This window comes from Bubalus kerabau, chromosome 18 (assembly GCF_029407905.1).
Source record: "Bubalus kerabau isolate K-KA32 ecotype Philippines breed swamp buffalo chromosome 18, PCC_UOA_SB_1v2, whole genome shotgun sequence".
In the NCBI taxonomy this organism is placed as follows: domain Eukaryota; kingdom Metazoa; phylum Chordata; class Mammalia; order Artiodactyla; family Bovidae; genus Bubalus; species Bubalus kerabau.
Window position 1 is genome coordinate 40,405,047 of NC_073641.1, and position 17,985 is coordinate 40,423,031.

Consider the following 17,985-nt stretch of genomic DNA (forward strand, 5'->3'; position numbering starts at 1 on the left):
GGTAGCCCCCGCTCACCACAATTAGAGAAAAGCCTGTGAAGCAACGAAGATCCAGTACAGCCCAAATGGGGTCGCACAGAGTCAGACACAACTGATGAGACTTAGCAGCAGCAGCAGCAGCATATTATAAACAAGATTTACGTTGGTGGTTCTGTGGTTTACTCCAGTATAGCTGGTGTCCTGTACAATGATGGAGGTGGCCCAGAGGAAGACAGGTTTTAGAGCTAGAGATATCTATGCTGAAATCTTGTCTCTGCCTTTAACTAGCTGTGCAACCTCTGACAAGCTGCTTAACCTTCCTGAATTTCTGTCCCATCCTATCTATATCTATCTTGGTGAGCTGTTTTAAAGGTTAGAGGCAATATATGAGAATTTCTTGGTATCATGCCTGCCACAAAGTATGCACATAATGATGAGGGAAGGAAAAAAAATTAAGTGTAAAACAGAATTTGCTTTCTTTAAAAATGTCCTTGGTTTGGGGTCACTTATATTTTTCTTATGAAGGATATAGGGGTGCTTGGTATTCAAGAATGATATTCAAAGTTGATACATAATACATTATCATAGGACAAAGCCATCATCTCTCAAAGGATTTCAAAATCCTCCAAAAATCTTCAGTGTGTTTCTATCAGAGTCCTTTAGGCAACTGCAATATTAAATATCTATTAAATGTATACATTATCACAGTATCACAAACTCATTCATATGGAATTATCCTCTTTTATCTATTTGACTATTAACAAGGTGGCTAACTGCAAAAGAAGTTAGAATGATTTCACGATTCGTAGAGCTGGTGCTTAGTGTGTGATTGCACGGAGGTGAGGGGAGACCTTTCTCAGAAGACTTTACATCATCATAAGGCTCCTGCATATCTGACACCAGCCCACAATTTTGCCCAAAGCTTCCCTAGTATCTGCTCTCAAAGTATTTTATGCTTTAATAATACCCTAGCTCTTAGGTAAAATCAATATAAAGTAGCTTCAAAAGATGTCAACAATTCTCATTGATTCTGTTTACTCAGGGTGAGCTCCTGAACTATCTAGCATTAGAATCTATTGACTCTGCTTTCCAGCATCATGGGGCTTCCCTAGTGGCTCAGTTGGTAAAGAGTCTGCCTACAATGCAGGAGACTTAGGCTCGATCCCTGGGTCAGGAAGATCCCCTGGAGAAGGGAATGGCAACCCACTCCAGTACTCTTGCCTGGAGAATTCCATGGACAGAGGATCTGGCTGGCTACAGTTCATGGGATTGCAGAGTCAGACATGACTGTACAACTAACATTCCTTTTGTTTTCCAGCATCATACACCAGTAGTCTTTGCAGCAACTGAAATCCAAAGAGCTCCTTCTGCCCCTAAAGGCAGAGGTGTGCCTGTCCTCCCGCTGAGTCACTGTTGCTTTCCCCTTCCCTCAGGACCCACCACTGCTGACCTCCAAAGCTGTTTCCTGCTTTTCGGTTGCCACCACTGCCCTTGCTGTGCCATCTGGACTGCTCTGGCTGTGCCTTGCACCTCTTCTGTCTGTTGTTTTCTCTGTTTGGCTTCTTTCCCTTTTTTATCCCTCTAGCCTGTCCCTATTCTTAGTTTTCTGAAGTGCCATTGTCAAACTATGGAATCCTATTAAAAATCTAAAGACTACTACTTTGCATTCAGGAGCTGCTGCTATATCTGGTGATCTTGTTCTCCCACTCTCTCTGGATTTTGCATTTTTGCCTGTTGATCCTGTTGACAGAAGACCTGAAATCTAACCTGTGAATAACTGGGGAATAACTGTATCCTAATTCATCACACTCAACTTATCAGGCAAATGGTCTGTAGCAAACTCATAGCTACAAAAAGGTCAGGAGAAAAATAAAATCATAATCTACTTCCTTTGAAATGGCAGGACTTCTTAATAAGACTATTCTGATATGGATAAAATAGAGGCATTTTGGCTATAAAGGTCAAAGAAGAATAGCAAACACATTATTTCACTGTCAACTAGGTTACTATAAATAAGTTTGAAAACGTGTTTGCAGCTCTGTGTGCATTAGACACTTTCAGTTTTTCTTTTTCTTTTTTTCCTGTGCTACAGGAACACAGAAGAAAACAATCAGAGAAAAGCTATAGGAAGCAGCAAAAACAACAGAGGGAAAACATGTAGAAAAAAATGGAGAGAAAAAAGAATACGTGCAAGAAACTAGATGAAGAAAAAGCAGATAATCTAGGAATATATAGATTAAAAAGTATGAGAAGGAAGATAAGAAGCCAGAGAGAGAAAGAGAAATGGAGAGAGGTGAGGGGAGAAAAACAGTAAGGAAAAAAGAAAACACAAAGGAAAGATTTTTTTTTTCTTTTTGGTTTATCAAATTTTCCTTTCCAGTAAATGTTCCGGAATACCACAACTAATGAGGGACACCTCTATAAGTTAATTTGCACTCATCACTGGAATTACCTAGGGGAAATAAAAGGTGGATTGACTCCAGGATAAGGAACAATGAAGAATGTGGGAAAGAAATGAACCACAGGAGCTCAGTAACAATCTTTTCTCTGGGCTCTGAAATGATCTACATCTGGAAAAATGTTGTTCAGTAACAACTCAGCCACACCTCCAGCCTTCCAAGTCACAGGTCTGATCCCATTCACTAAAGCTTTCAGTTGCAGAAATCTTTGATGTGAGCTTTTGTGAATTTTCTGGGACGGAGGGCAAAGGATCTATGCGCTTTTCACCTGAGCCAGCTGGAGAAAAGACAAAAGATAAGCCTTCTACAAACCAGATTGTAATGCGGTCAGCACAGACTCTGGAGAGAGAAATATTCTCTGGTTTGGCTCTTGGACCATTTATAAGACCCTGGACTTTGAATAGTTACACAGCCTCAGTTTCTTCTCTTTAAAAGAGGGAGAGTGATGGGTTCTACCTCCTGACAGTTGGTTTAATTAAATGAGATAATTGATTAAATGAGATAATGTAAAGTGCTTAGCATAATTCCCAGCCTATAGTAAGTGCTCAGTGATCACTTTTATTATTATTGAAAGTGTTAGCTGCTCAGTCACGTCCAATTCTTTGCGACCCAATGGACTGTAGCCCACTAGGCTCTTCTGTTCATGGAATTCTCCAGGCAAGAATACTGGAGTGGGTAGCCATTCCCTTCTCCAGGGGATCTTCCCAACTCAGGGATCAAACCTGGGTTTGTAGTGGAGGCAGATTCTTTACCATCTGAGCCACCAGGTGCTGCTTCCTAATTTAAGACAACATGTTATATCAATTACACAATTCATAAGCTCAGTAATAGATCCTCAATGACAATAGTATGGGGCTTCCCACGTGGTGTTAGTGGTAAAGAACCTGCCTGCCAATAAAGGAGATGCCAGAGCCAAGGCTTTAAAGCCTGGGTCAGAAAGATCCCCTGGAGGAGGGCATGGCAACCCACTCCTGTATTCTTGCCTGGAGAATCGCACGGACAGAGGAGACTGGTGGCCTACAGTCCACCAGTAACAAAGAGTTGGACATGACTGAAGTAACTTAGCACACATGCATGCACTCACACATGCAATGACTATAGTACAAAGATCCTTATTTAAAGATAACTTAAAACTTGGCAAATATTTGACCCTGTCCTTAAAGTCAGATACAGACCTACTCTTGGGTCCATATAAGCAATAACACTCTCCCCGGTCTGGGGAAACACATATAATCAAATGTATTTGATTTTTACAGCAAACCATTAGAGGGAAAGAAATAATTACTGAACATAGCCTCACAGCATTTGTGGTCAAGTTTTGCTACCAAATAACTAAAGAGATTTGGGGATGTGGGCATCATAGATGAGGGCCTATAGACCTACATATTCTATGCAAGTGTCCTTTGTTCCTCCTTTACTAGAAGAGCAAAGACCTAGCTCAGGTTATCAGCAACATTTAAAAAACCAAACAAATTTACTTTCATTTGAGAGACAGAAAAGCTGCTGCTGGTGGCTGGGCACTGGCCTGACCCCATTAGGCCCTGGTATTCCTAGAAGCTGGCCCAGCACTCATGGCTAGACTTTGGCCTTCTCCTGCTGGCCATAATCAATTTCACAGCACACCAAGACCAGACAAGGTTACTCAGTGACCCTAATGGACTAAGACAAAAACAAAATCCCTCTATAAACATGTCTGAACTCGGAATGAAATAGTATTGCCCAAAACACAAAAAATGACCAAATGTCACCCCCCTATTCTGACTAATGTGAGTGGTTGCTACTGTTTTTCCCTCCTTGCTTTGTTATCCCCACTTCCATTAACAGAATAGGTTATTCTGGTGTCCTTTTCTGCAAGATGAATTGGTGCTGTGGCTTATAAAATCATCAGAATGCAATGTCTGTTAGCATGTGACAATTCCTAAGAAATTGCTTAAAGTAATAAAGCAGAGCCTCTGAAATCACAAAAGTGAGGATCAAAGTACCTAGGATGACCTTCCCGAGATGAACAAATTCATCGAGTTCAGCTAAAAACAGTACTTTACCCTATTTTTGCCTCACTCATGCATCCTCATATAATAAAATATTTACTAGGTGCCTATTATGTGGCAGGCATCATAATAGGTATTCTTCTAAAGTGAGAGACACAAAAGTTGTTGAAATAATATTATCTACTTCCAGATGTTCAAGCTGGTTTTAGAAAAGGCAGAGGAACCAGAGATCAAATTGCCAACATCCATTGGATCATGAAAAAGCAAGAGAGTTCCAGAAAAAAATCTATTTCTGCTTTATTGACTATGCCAAAGCCTTTGACTGTGTGGATCACAATAAACTGTGGAAAATTCTGAAAGAGATGGGAATACCAAACCACCTGACCTGCCTTTTGAGAAACCTGTATGCAGGTTAGGAAGCAACAGTTAGAACTAGACATGGATCAACAGACTGGGTCCAAATAGGAAAAGGAGTACGTCAAGGCTGTGTATTGTCACCCTGCTTATTTAACTTATATGCAGAGTACATCATGAGAAATGCTGGGCTGGAAGAAGCACAGCTGGAATCAAGATTGCCAGGATAAATATCAATAACTTCAGATATGCAGATGACACCATCCTTATGGCAGAAAGTGAAGAGGAACTCAAAAGCCTCTTGATGAAAGTGAAAGTGGAGAGTGAAAATGTTGGCTTAAAGCTCAACATTCAGAAAACGAAGATCATGGCATCTGGTCCCATCACTTCATGGGAAATGGATGGGGAAACAGTGGAACAAACTTTATTTTTTGGGGCTCCAAAATCACTGTAGATGGTGACTGCAGCCACGAAATTAAAAATAGCATATTGAAAAGCAGAGACATTACTTTGCCATCAAAGTTCCGTCTAGTCAAGGCTGTGGTTTTTCCAGTGGCCATGCATGTATGGATGTGAGAGTTGGACTGTGAAGAAAGCTGAGCACCGAAGAATTGATGCTTTTGAACTGTGATGTTGGAAAAGACTCTTGAGAGTCCCTTGGACTGCAAGGAGATCCAACCAGTCCATTTTGAAGGAGATCAGCCCTGGGATTTCTCTGGAAGGAATGATGCTAAAGCTGAAACTCCAGTACTTTGGCCGCCTCATGCGAAGAGTTGACTCATTGGAAAAGACTCTGATGCTGGGAGGGATTGGGGGCAAGAGGAGAAGGGGACGACAGAGGATGAGATGGCTGGATGGCATCACTGACTCGATGGACGTGAGTCTGAGTGAACTCCGGGAGTTGGTGATGGACAGGGAGGCCTGGCGTGCTGCGATTCATGGGGTCGCGAGGAGTTGGACACAACTGAGTGACTGAGCTGAACTGAACTGAGACCTAGATAGATGATAGGCACTGTGGTAGATATTTTCCACTTGTAATATCATTTGATACCTCCCAAATATACAGTAATTATTATTATTACCTCTCAGGGTATAAAATTGTGACTAAAGATTACTGTTTCTAGTTCGGATACTAGAAAATCAGGACTTTAGAGATACTAAATTTTTCAACTCAGTTTTCTATTTATTGATTCTTTGTTACTTGTGATAACGATGTCTGAGACTATTGAAACAGAAATACCCATAATAAGGTATCTACAATTTTCAATATGACCCCACCCAGAATCCAAAAAAATATGGACTGCTTGTATATCAATTTTTACAATGAATCGGATGTATACAGTACATGGAATTTGAATGCTCTACATTTGTGGAGAATGTTTAATTATGACATTCTGATGCCAAATTCCTCTCACAGTGAATTGATAAACATTTTGTAAAACAGAGGCAATGGTTAGGCTTGAAAATAACAGAGTCTGTAAAGACTTTTACAGCAAATCTCTTAGTAACATTATTCTATATTGCTTATTTTTATTACAAAAATAATTGCTTGAATTATTTTCTATTGAACAACTTTTGGTATTTTAAGACATTTCATTAACATACATCTAAGCATTATTTTCCAGGACAAATGGTCTAGTTAAACTTAACTCACTGGAGATCCTTAGCTTTAGTAATATAGATCTGAATCTTCATATGTTGAGACTAATCAAACCTCTGGTGACTCCCAGAAACCTCATTAAGTGGAGGGAGACTGTTCTTAACTGAGGATCGTTGGAATTTATTTTCTTTACTGCTGATATTCAGGGTCGTCCAGGCAACACAAAATTCAATATGAGATGCTTTATCCAAATTGATTTCTACTTATCAAAATAATCCAGAAATCAATCAGCTTTACCTGCCTCTCTAATGACTAAACCATTATTGAGTCTCAGCGAGGCAGCAATGCCTTCACTTGGCATTCTCATTCTGTTTGCTTTGTCTCAGGAAGCAACATGTGGACTAAACTACTTCTAAACAAATACTAATAACTCCACCATTGCCATTTAACCATTTAACCATCTGGTTGAATTTCTGTACTTCTTGTGACTTCAACTGAACAATAATCCTCCTTAAAAGGAGCTCAAATGAATATCTTTGGGAGGGTTAATTTTTAAATAGTAAATTCCCTAAGCATAAAATCAAATGTATAATACATCCTAAGAGCACTAGTCAAAGATCTAGCTCTAAATTCTAGTTCTAGGACTTACTAGATGGGTGACTTAGAACAAATTACCAAGCTTTCTCAGCCTCTTTTACACATCTGTTCAATGGAGACAACGTCTCTTAGGACTTTTTAAAATCTCAAATATGAAAACCTATGTAAAAGGCTTAGCACAGGGTCTGGCGTAAGAATCTAAGTGCTCAACAAAGATTAACTTTTATTATTATTATTCCATGTATAAATTTCATTTGAGAAAATAACTCTTAGGTACTCCCCTGTCCCAGCAATACTTCAAGATGCTTACTATATTTCAACTAAAGTGTTAAGCCTATTTTTCTCCTACATTGTCATGTGACATTTGATCTTTTTTTGATTTTGCATTTGTAAGGCTATACTGAATTTTACTTTCAAATTATGAAGGCAATACAAGCAAAACATCAAATAACACAGATGTATAAAGAAAAGCTAGCAATCATCTCCTTTCCCAGGGTAAGCAATACCAATTGCTTACCCAATACCAGGGTAAGCAATACTGGCTTATATGCTTCCACATCTCTCTCTATGCTTACACAAAGATTAAGAGTCATGTATATGTCAACAGTCCAGTATATGCCTCTCCACACTTTTCTCTCACACATCCTCATGCAAAATGGTATTATATTGGTTCCAGTAAGTTTTAATTTTGTTTTTCACTTGACAAAATTACATAAGCACATTTTAGGTTAAAAGTTAGAGTAACTAACTCATTTGTTCTAACAACTGCATGATAAACCATAGCATAAATACAGCATCATTTACCCAAGTGTTCTATTATTGAAGCAAATTCATATTGTCTCCATTTCTTTTCTTTTTGCCCCTACAATCCATGTGGCAATAAACATCCTTGTTCAAATGTCCTTACACATTGGTGACTTTATTTTTGTATGATATTTTCTTTTTTTTTTTTTGTATGATATTTTCTAAAAAGTAATATTTAGCATTTACTGTGTGTCAGGGACTGTTTTAAATGCTTTGCATTTATTATCTCATTTAATCTTAACACTACTTGATGAAGTATTATTATTTTGAGTATTATAAAATTTAGGTAAATAAATTGCTCACAAGCACTGGCTAGTCAGTGAGAATAAGTGATTTTAACCTAAACAGCCTGGCCTCCAAATCCTTGCTCTTAACAGGACGCTTATCCAGAACTTGCCCAATTATTTTCCCCAGAAGTTGCATCCACTTACGGTCCTTCCAAGAGAGTTCCTATAAACTGTTTTAAGTTTTCCATTGTATACCACAGAATGGCTTATCTAATGACAGAAATCAACTGGCAGCGTGCTTCTTAGGCGCACAGATCCTATCTTGTCTGTTTCCAAACACAGTTGAGTGCTGTTCCCTATAGTCTGAAAAGCCTTTTACAACATGGATTTAGGTAATCTCAGGAATTGTCTCTCTCTCCTTTGACTCCTCTTAGCAGTTGGGATCAAGAAATGAATATGTATTGCTAGTGAATGGGATGCAGAATATATTAGCTGTCTCTGCTAACAACTTCCAGCTTTACACTTGGGGAAAGCAGACATCGGAAAATTTCCATTTATAGTTTATACTATTTAAATTCTTTAAAAATCTTCAGTCTTGGGACTTCCCTGGTGGTCCAGTGGTAAAAACTCAGCACCTCTACTGCAGAGGGTAAGGGTTCAATCCCTGGTCAAAAAACTCAGTTTCTGCATGCCTCTAGGTGGGGCCAAAAAATAAATAAAATCTCCAGTCTTTTAATCTTCAGGGAATGAAGTAATTCTTCCTCCTCCTTTCAAAACCAAAACTCCTCAAAATGATTATAATTAAGAATGGCATATTACTATTTTAGATTTCTTGTGAATTTTATTTACTTTTCTCAAAAGTGTTTGAATATGCAACAGAGTCTTGTGGACTTGAGCAAAGAATATGGCTTTTATTAATCAAGTAAATGAACCAAAGTAAACTCAGCAATCTGTAACTGCTTTTTTTAATAAGAGTATACCTTAAGCCCATGATACTACATTTTGGCTCCTATGGTGAGAAAGAAAAAAGAAAAGAAAAATGCTAACACCATCCTGAGATAAGCATCATATTTTAGATAAGGAACAGTCAGAGACACATGGGATGATCATGGACTCCTGGGAAAAAAACTTTGTGTGGGTGGCAGTTTGGCAAAGAAAAAGTCTGGGTTTATGCCTCAAGAAAGGCAACTGGAGTGAATGATGGTCGCTTAGCTCGTGTCTGACTCTGCGACCCCCTGGACTGTAGCCCACCAGGCTCCTCTGTCCATGGAATTCTCCAGGCAAGAATACTGGAGTGGGTTGCCATTCCTGTCTTCAAAGGCTACTGCAAATGCTCCAAATTTAAAGATCCTAATGCTGGTAACAAACACTTAGCAGCTGCAGAAACACTACTGGTTGAGCAAATACTGTGGATGACTTAAGACTGAGTTGGCATTATTGCCCCTCTGGAAGCAAGTTGACATTGTGCAAGAATGCTTCTGGGAAAAACAGATTGAAATGATTTGGCCTGCAAACCTCTTGCTTTGAGCAAAACCATACCAGTTGGAAAATTAACTCTTGATTAAGAAACAACAAAAAGAAGCTGAATGGGGTATAGTGCTATTCTGGAATTACTTGGTTGTTACAAAAGTTGTCAGCATGTAAAACTGCGTTTGTGGTTGTGGGATTTAGGAAATTTGGATGACAACGTTATGGCTGGGATAAATTCAGGTTAGTGAACAAGTTAGCTTTGGGAAGAGTGAAAAGTGGTCAGAAGTAGCGAATGTGCACATACTGAGTTAAAACTGCTGAAATTTGTAAATGTTAATATATTCTGCATTAACTCATTTCACACACAGCCCTTTATACTGGAGGGAACACACTGCGAGAAGGTATTCTAACTTGTCCAGGGACACACAACTAATAGGGCGGTAGCTGGCTTTCAGGATTCACATTTCGCTGGTTTGCCAGCACACCACGCTTCTGAGAGTGTGAAAGGAGCAATGTCAGGGCTAGACTAAAGAGTCCAGAAAGCTCTTCTCTCTACTGGAGCAAGGGCGCCCTCCCTATAGCCTCAGAACCGCGGTAGGTCAGAACCCGCGGGGCTGGGACCACCGTGATGATGGGTAACTCAGAGCCGAGCTGCGGAGTGGAGAAGCTAGGCTCCGCGGTGGCTGAGATGAGCCAGAGGCGGCAGCTAGCCTACCCCGCCAGACTCCATCAGCTCCCGCGCCCCAGGCTCCGCGCCCCGTTCGCCCCCGGTCCGCTCGCCCCAGGCTGTGTCACTCACTCACGGTCTGGGACACCTTCAGTTCCTGGTTGAGCCACTGGCACAGGATCTCCGACATGGTTAGGCCTGTGCCTCCCACCGCACGCAGGTGCCAGGAACGCGCGGGAAACCTAGCCCGCCTGCCTGTCCGCGTCCTCCGGTTGCCAAGGGCGACCCGTTGCTAAGGAAGCGTATTCAGGCCGGAGCTAGGGGAAAGGCTGGGAGAAGAGGGGTGCCAGAGCTCAGCCCAGGAGGACAGAAAATCGTGGCTTGCCCCCTGCTGGTAGGTAAGACCGAGATGTGCGCAGGGGCGGTGGGCTTCAGCGGGCTTGGGGAAAGCGGTGGAGCGCTATTAACACAACAGCCAGGAGATGTTAGCAGGGTTGGTGTGTGGAGGAGGAGAGGCAAGGGGGCCTCTCTAAAGAAAGAATCTTGATTGAAGGGGAATTTTTTTCTTCCTGTTTGCCTCCTAAAGAAACTTATGGAAGCCCCTGCTCCAGTGACCTCAGTTTTGTCTTTAACTTACAAACTGCCAATTTTAATTGCTGTATTATATGCAGCCATGAAATTAAAAGACGCTTACTCCTGGGAAGGAAAGTTATGACCAACCTAGACAGCATATTAAAAAGCAGAGATATTACTTTGCCAACAAAAGTCCTCCTAGTCAAGGCTATGGTTTTTCCAGTGGTCATGTATGGATGTGAGAGTTGGACTATGAAGAAAGCTGAGCGCCAAAGAATTGATGCTTTTAAACTGTGGTGTTGGAGAAGACTCTTGAGAGTCCCTTGGACTGCAGGAGATCCAACCAGTCCATTCTAAAGGAGATCAGTCCTGGGTGTTCATTGGAAAGACTGATGCTGAAGCTGAAATTCCAATACTTTGGCCACCTCATACGAAGAGTTGACTCATTGGAAAAGACTGGAGGCAGGAGGAGAAGGGGACAACAGAGGATGAGAGGCAGGATGGCATCACTGACTCGATGGACATGAGTTTGAGTGAACTCCGGGAGTTGGTGATGGACAGGGAGGCCTGGCATTCTGCGATTCATGGGGTCCCAAAGAGGTGGACAGGACTGAGCAACTGAACTGAACTGAACTGAACTGATGGGCTACCCAGACAGGGACTGAATAGGGCTTATACAACTTTTAGTCCCAGACCTGGTAGAGGTCCTGACCTGTAGCAAGCTTTCTATACTTTTTATTGGTGGTGGTGACAGAACTAACGTTTAGGGTAATTCATATCTTTATATTGTTTTGAGAGGTGAGTGCTTAATGAACTTCTTTTCTGGTCAGTTTTTTTTTTTTCCTTTCAGGTGTTATTTTAAATTGTATTTTGGGAAAGACTCTCACCTTGACCAAATCTGAGTCAGAGTCCTCTGAGCCCTCTTCTCCCTGAGGTCCTACCTTGAACTCTGTCCTTGGCTCCTTTGTCAAGTTTTGGCAAAAATTCTGCTGGATGAGTTTAGTGAAAATCCTCCACCCTCCATATCTGATCTAGTTCCCTGTCCCTCACCCTTGATACCTGATCATTCTGGCCTGTTTTCAGCAAATATCCTGTCTAGTCAGTTTCGTCTTTAACTCTGATGTTTCTTTGTAGTAGTTTTCCATCCAAAGACCTCAAATGCACTCCTTGGCTGTAAATCCCCACTTTTCCTTATTATATTCAGAATTGAGACCTATCTCTATCCACTATTGCAAAACCCCATTGCAGTAGTCCCCTCAATAAAGTCTTTCTTATGGTCTTTAGCAACAGTAAGAAACATTCTCCATTAATAATTTCTAAAAGTTTAGATGGAATAATGGAAAAATTACTTACATATATAATGTGCTTAGTCACTCAGTTGAGTCTGACTCTTTTTGACCCCCATGAACTGTAGCCCACGAAGCTCCTCTGTCCATGGGGATTCTCCAGGCAAGAATACTGGAGTGGGTTGCCGTGCCCTTCTCCAGGGGATCTTGCCAACCCAGGGATTGAACCCAGGTCTCCTGCATTGGAGGCGGATTCATTACTTTCTGAGTCACCAGGGATGCCAATATATATAATAGTATACATATATATATATATGTGTGTGTGTGTGTGTGTGTGTGTGCGTGCGCGCACATATATGTGTGTGTGTCTCACAAAGATAAGTAATTTCCCCCCAAAAGCTTGAATTCATCAAATTATTTTAAACTGTAAGAATGATGACAGTAATGTCCTAATAGGTGAAATTCTCTTAAAATTAATCTGAAATTGATCTGTGTGTCCTGATTGGATAAAAGTTAGTACCATTTCTCTGCTGGCTTTACTTAACATTGAAATCTCTCACCCGATGAGAGTTATGCCTGACTCTTTTTGACCCCCATGAACTGTAGCCCACGAAACTCCTCTGTCCATAATTACAATGGAAATAACTACAATGGGAATTCTGAGGGAGATTTATTGCCAACAGAATTGGAGCCTGATACACTTGATATGCATCATATTAGAGTTATGCAAATTCAAAAGGTTATATTCTAAATAGCCTGTTTAGCTTGGGGGATGTATCTAATAAACCTTTAAAGATTAGAAATATGTCATCCCTGAAAATGCTTCTAAAAGATGAATACCTGCCTAGAAATGACCTCCAAGACACTCCTGTGGCTAGTCATCCCAGTTGTACATTTAAACTGAAGACTAGTGTTACTCATTAAGAAGTTCCAAGCTTTAATTTCAGTCTGTAGAGCCTGGGGGATAGAAACTATTGTTTTCTAGATTGCTGAGAAAATTGCTTGTGGGGAAGGATGTAAATGAAAGCACATTAAATTCCACAGCTGCACCAGAATAAAATGTCTAACCTCATAAGGTGTCCATCAGTTCAGTTCAGTTCAGTTCAGTCGCTCAGTCGTGTCTGACTCTTTGTGACCCCATGAATTGCAGCATGCCAGGCCTCTCTGTCCATCACCAGCTCCCAGAGTTCACTCAAACTCATGTCCATCGAGTCGGTGATGCCATCCAGCCATCTCATCCTCTGTCGTCCCCTTCTCCTCCTGCCCCCAGTCCCTCCCAAAGCATCAGGGTCTTTTCCAATGAATCAACTCTTCACATGAGGTGGCCAAAGTATTGGAGTTTCAGCTTCAGCATCAGTCCTTCCAATGAACACCCAGGACTGATCTCCTTTAGGATGGACTGGTTGGATCTCCTGCAGTCTTAGGGACTCTCAAGAGTCTTCTCCAACACCACAGTTCAAAAGCATCAATTCTTCGGCGCTCAGCTTTCTTCACAGTCGAACTCTCACATCCATACATGACCACTGGAAAAACCATAGCCTTGACTAGACGGACCTTTGTTGGCAAAGTGATATCTCTGCTTTTTAATATGCTATCTAAGTTGGGCATAACTTTCCTTCCAAGGAGTAAGCATCTTTTAATTTCGTGGCTGCAATTACCATCTGCAGTGATTTGGGAGCCCCAAAAAATAAAGTCTGACACTGTTTCCACTGTTTCCCCAACTATTTCCCATGAAGTGATGGGACCAGATGCTATGATCCTCGTTTTCTGAATGTTGAGCTTTAAGCCAACTTTTTCACTCTCCTCTTTCACTTTCATCAAGAGGCTTTTGAGTTCCTCTTCACTTTCTGCCATCAGGGTGGTGTCATCTCCATCTCTGAGGTTATTGATATTTCTCCTGGCAATCTTGATTCCAGCTTGTGCTTCTTCCAGCCCAGCGTTTCTCATGATGTACTCTGCATAGAAGTTAAATAAGCTGGGTGATAATATACAGCCTTGACGTACTCCTTTTCCTATTTGGAACCAGTCTGTTGTTCCATGTCCAGTTCTAATTGTTGCTTCCTGACCTGCATACAGGTTTCTCAGATATATGCTATTATTCCCACATCAGAGCAAAATATTTCTGTACCACCTAGAGGAGCTGTTTGTTTGTTGCTTATTGTTTTGTTTCAGTTATTTGTAGTGTTTGTCTTTGGAACTCAGCTCCAAACAACATAATTTGCCAATGCAATATTTTGGAAAAGAAGTTTATATACAGAAATTAGATAAATGAGGAAGAGATACAAAATTAAGGCAAAGTTTTTTCTTTTCACCAAAAAAAGCATGTTTCGATTCCTAAAGTATCCAACTTGAAAATGATCTGACATTAAAATATTAATGAAAAAATTTGATCTATTATTGAAACACATGCATTTTACTGTGTGTTTTTTCTCAAAATTGCTAGCTTAGTTAGTATTCCAATTTTACCATTCAATCAATTGAATTTCCATTGAAATCCTAGTTCTGGATAAGGTTTGTAGCACTGCTTATGTTGTTATTTTTCATTAATATGATTTATGACTTGGTTTCTGCATGTATAATCAGTTGGGAGAGGAGATGATTTTTAAAAATGGACAGTTTCCCATCTGTTCTTGAGATGGCACCCTGATTGCTTTTTAATTGAAAATTTTAGGGTATCTGGAGCTTGCATTTAATTGCAACTATTACAGCCAGTTTAAAACTTAATTTAAAATTTATTTTTTAAAGCATTCTTTATAAATCCTTATTTCTCCTTTGTAAATAGTGAAGTATGGATTATAAAGAGTTATTTTGACACCCCAAGTTGGGTTGAAAAGTGCTGCTGTGTACTGAAATGAAATACACCTTATTTTTTTTTAAAAAAAAATAAGTGTAGCATTTTTTCAGAATAGGATTTTACACTATCAATAAAGCCCAAGCTTTGAAATCAGACACACCTGGCCCCAGTGAAGAGCTGACTCATTGAAAAAGATCCTGATGCTGGGAAAGATTGAAGGCAGGAGGAGAAGGGGACGACAGAGGACGAGATGGTTGGATGGCATCACTGACTCGATGGACACGAGTTTGAGCAAGCTCCAAGAGGTGGTGAAGGACAGGGAAGCCTGGTGTCGTGCTGCGGTCCATGGGTTGCAAAGAGTCGGACATGACTGAGCGACTGAACAACAACACCTGGCCCCAGATAACTGCTCATGATCTGATGGGCTCTTTGACTGTGGAAAAACTACTAACCCCTGAGGCTCAGTTCCTTATCTGTAGAACAAGGACATCAATATTTGTTTGACAGACTTGTGAGAATTAAATGAGAAATTGCACATATTAATGTCTGGCTTATGGTAGATGCTAAGCATTTCTTTCCTTTTCTCCTAAAGCTATATAAATTTTTCCATTACATGGCTAGTTGGCTTAGTTTTGAATAGTTTGGACTTGTTTATAGCATTTCAAGAAGTTTTTGAGACATTTGTTTCCTAAATCTGCTTTGATTTTATTAATGACTAATTCAATGTTTATATATACATAAGTACATACATACTGAAGGATTTTTAGAAAATCTTATGTGGTCTTCTATGTGTGTGTTGCATGCATTTCTTCATTTCTCTCTCATCACCTTAAGATCATTCTCTCATTCCTTCTGCTCAGCCTGTTTTGCAATGCCTTTGCTCATTTTATATTAATTAATTCAACAAATATTTCCCCAGTGTCCACAATAAGCAGCCAAGCTAGATTTCCCTGTCCCTTCCCCTTTAGTCACTCTCTGCAACCAGTCAAGCTCATATGCCTTCTCTATTTTTCAACTCAGACACTTCCATTAATTTAACTAGAGCAGCATTTACAGACTGTGCATTTTGACTTCTTAAAAGAATATGTAATTTCTATGGTGGATCATGCTAGAATTCTTTATAAATGAAACAGTGAAGAATAAAACAGAATAGAAAATATCAGAGGGCATTTCATGAAGGAGGGTTAATATGAAATGAGGGTGGAAACAAGGGTGGAAACATTTTTGGAGTCACTGTCCTGGAGGATAAAGACCCCACTGGAGGCTATTTACAGTGCAGCCTGAATGCAAACTTAACTGTGAGCCACAAATTCCCTTTGCACAGCTTGCACACATTTCTTCACTAGATCCCATTTTTCTCATCTCTGCATCTTCTTTTGGCAAAAAAAGAGAGCAACTTTCTATCTCAGCCAATCATTAATTGAGGACCCAACTCATCAGTTACCACCTTCACAAAACCTATTCTCTCCATCTCCCTAATTCCTTCTGTCTTCTGAAAGCTCAAAATAAGTGCTTTCCTTTCAACTTCCATCCAAGACACCTACCTCTTACCAACTACCCACAGCTTGGCCAACGACTCAGTTTGGCAATCTTCTACAAGTCTTTCTCAACACATTTTCAAACAAGTATTGATTTAGGTTCATATTACTTGTGTCAAATAGCAGTCATGCTGTTAAAGTCTAATTCTGTTTCAAAATTCTTTAAGTCTTTTCTATTGAAGCAGATATAACCTTTTATTTAATGTGTCATATTTTCCAAGCCCACATGATTTGTCTTATATATCGATTGGCTTTCTTAAGCAAACATTTAAAATTCAATCTTAAAGAGCAATCAGATTTGAAACAAAATCAAATTACAAAGAAAACAACATGAGACAAAAAACTAGGTACCTTACGAGAAAAAGTGAGTCATATGTTCTAAGACAGAGATAAACCTAAGTTCATTTATCAGAATTCTTGCTTTAATTTCTTACATATTGAAGTTTTCAGAGAAGCCAAACCACCCTTTAGTATCTTAAATTTAGGGCTGTGAATTTCCGTTTTACTTTTTCCTTACTCAGAAAAAAGTTAAATATTACTAGAAAACATTTTTAGTTTTGCTGAATGTGATCAAATAAATATACATTTCTCCATATATTTATCCAATAAATATACATTATACATGCTGCTGCTGCTAAGTTGCTTTAGTTGTGTCCGACTCTGTGTGACCCCATAGATGGCAGCCCATCAGGCTCCCCCGTCCCTGGGATTCTCCAGGCAAGAACACTGGAGTGGGTTGCCATTTCCTTCTCCAATGCATGAAAGTGAAAAGTGAAACAGAAGTCGTTCAGTCGTGTCCAACTGTAGTGACCCCATGGACTGCAGCCTACTAGGCTCCTCCATCCATGGGATTTTCTAGGCAAAAGTACTGGAGTGGGGTGCCATTGCCTTCTCTGAAAGAAGACATACAGATGGGCAAAAAGCACATGAAAACATGCTCAACATAACTAAATATTAGAGAAATGTAAATCAAAACTACAATGAGGTATTACCCCACACCAGTCAGAATGGCCATCATCAAAACATCTACAAATAATAATTCTGAAGACGGTGTGGAGAAAAGGCAACCCTCTTACACTGTTAGTAGGAATGTAAATTGGCCCAATGATTATGGAGAACAGTATGGAGGTTCCTTGAAAAACTAGATATAGATCTAGCATATAAGCCAGCTATCCCATTCCAGGCATATATACAGAGAAAGCCATAATTTGAAAATATAGGCATCTTGTTGTTCATTGGAGTATTATTTACAGTAGCCAAAACATGGAAGCAACCTAAATATACATCAACAGAGGAGTGCATATTGATGTGATATATACAATGGAATACTACTCAGCCATAAAAAGAATGAAGTAATGCCATTTGCAGCAACATGAATGGACTTAGGGATTGTCACATTGAGTGAAGTAAGTTGGACAAAGCCAAATGTCATATGATATCGCTTATATGTAGGATCTAAAAAAAATGGTACAAATGAACTAATTTACAAAACAGAGGCCAGAGTCAAAGACGTAGAAAACAAACTTATAGCTGACAGTGGGGAAAAGAAGGGAAGAATAATTTGAAGATTGGGATTGACATATATACACTGCTGCTGCTGCTGCTAAGTTGCTTCATTCGTGTCTGACTCTGTGCAACCCCATAGATGG

The 17,985-nt window shown here is 40.0% G+C and overlaps 1 protein-coding gene across 1 annotated transcript in view; it reads right to left on the minus strand.

The window, feature by feature from the left end:
* SPEF2 (sperm flagellar 2) overlaps nt 1–10,483 on the minus strand; it is a 201,530-nt gene extending 191,047 nt beyond the window's left edge. Inside the window, exon 1 of the mRNA XM_055554823.1 lies at nt 10,278–10,483. Coding sequence (XP_055410798.1) covers nt 10,278–10,335 — 58 coding nt within the window. The 5' untranslated portion in view covers nt 10,336–10,483. The remainder of the gene's footprint in view (nt 1–10,277) is intronic.
* Nucleotides 10,484–17,985: the final 7,502 nt, after the last annotated feature.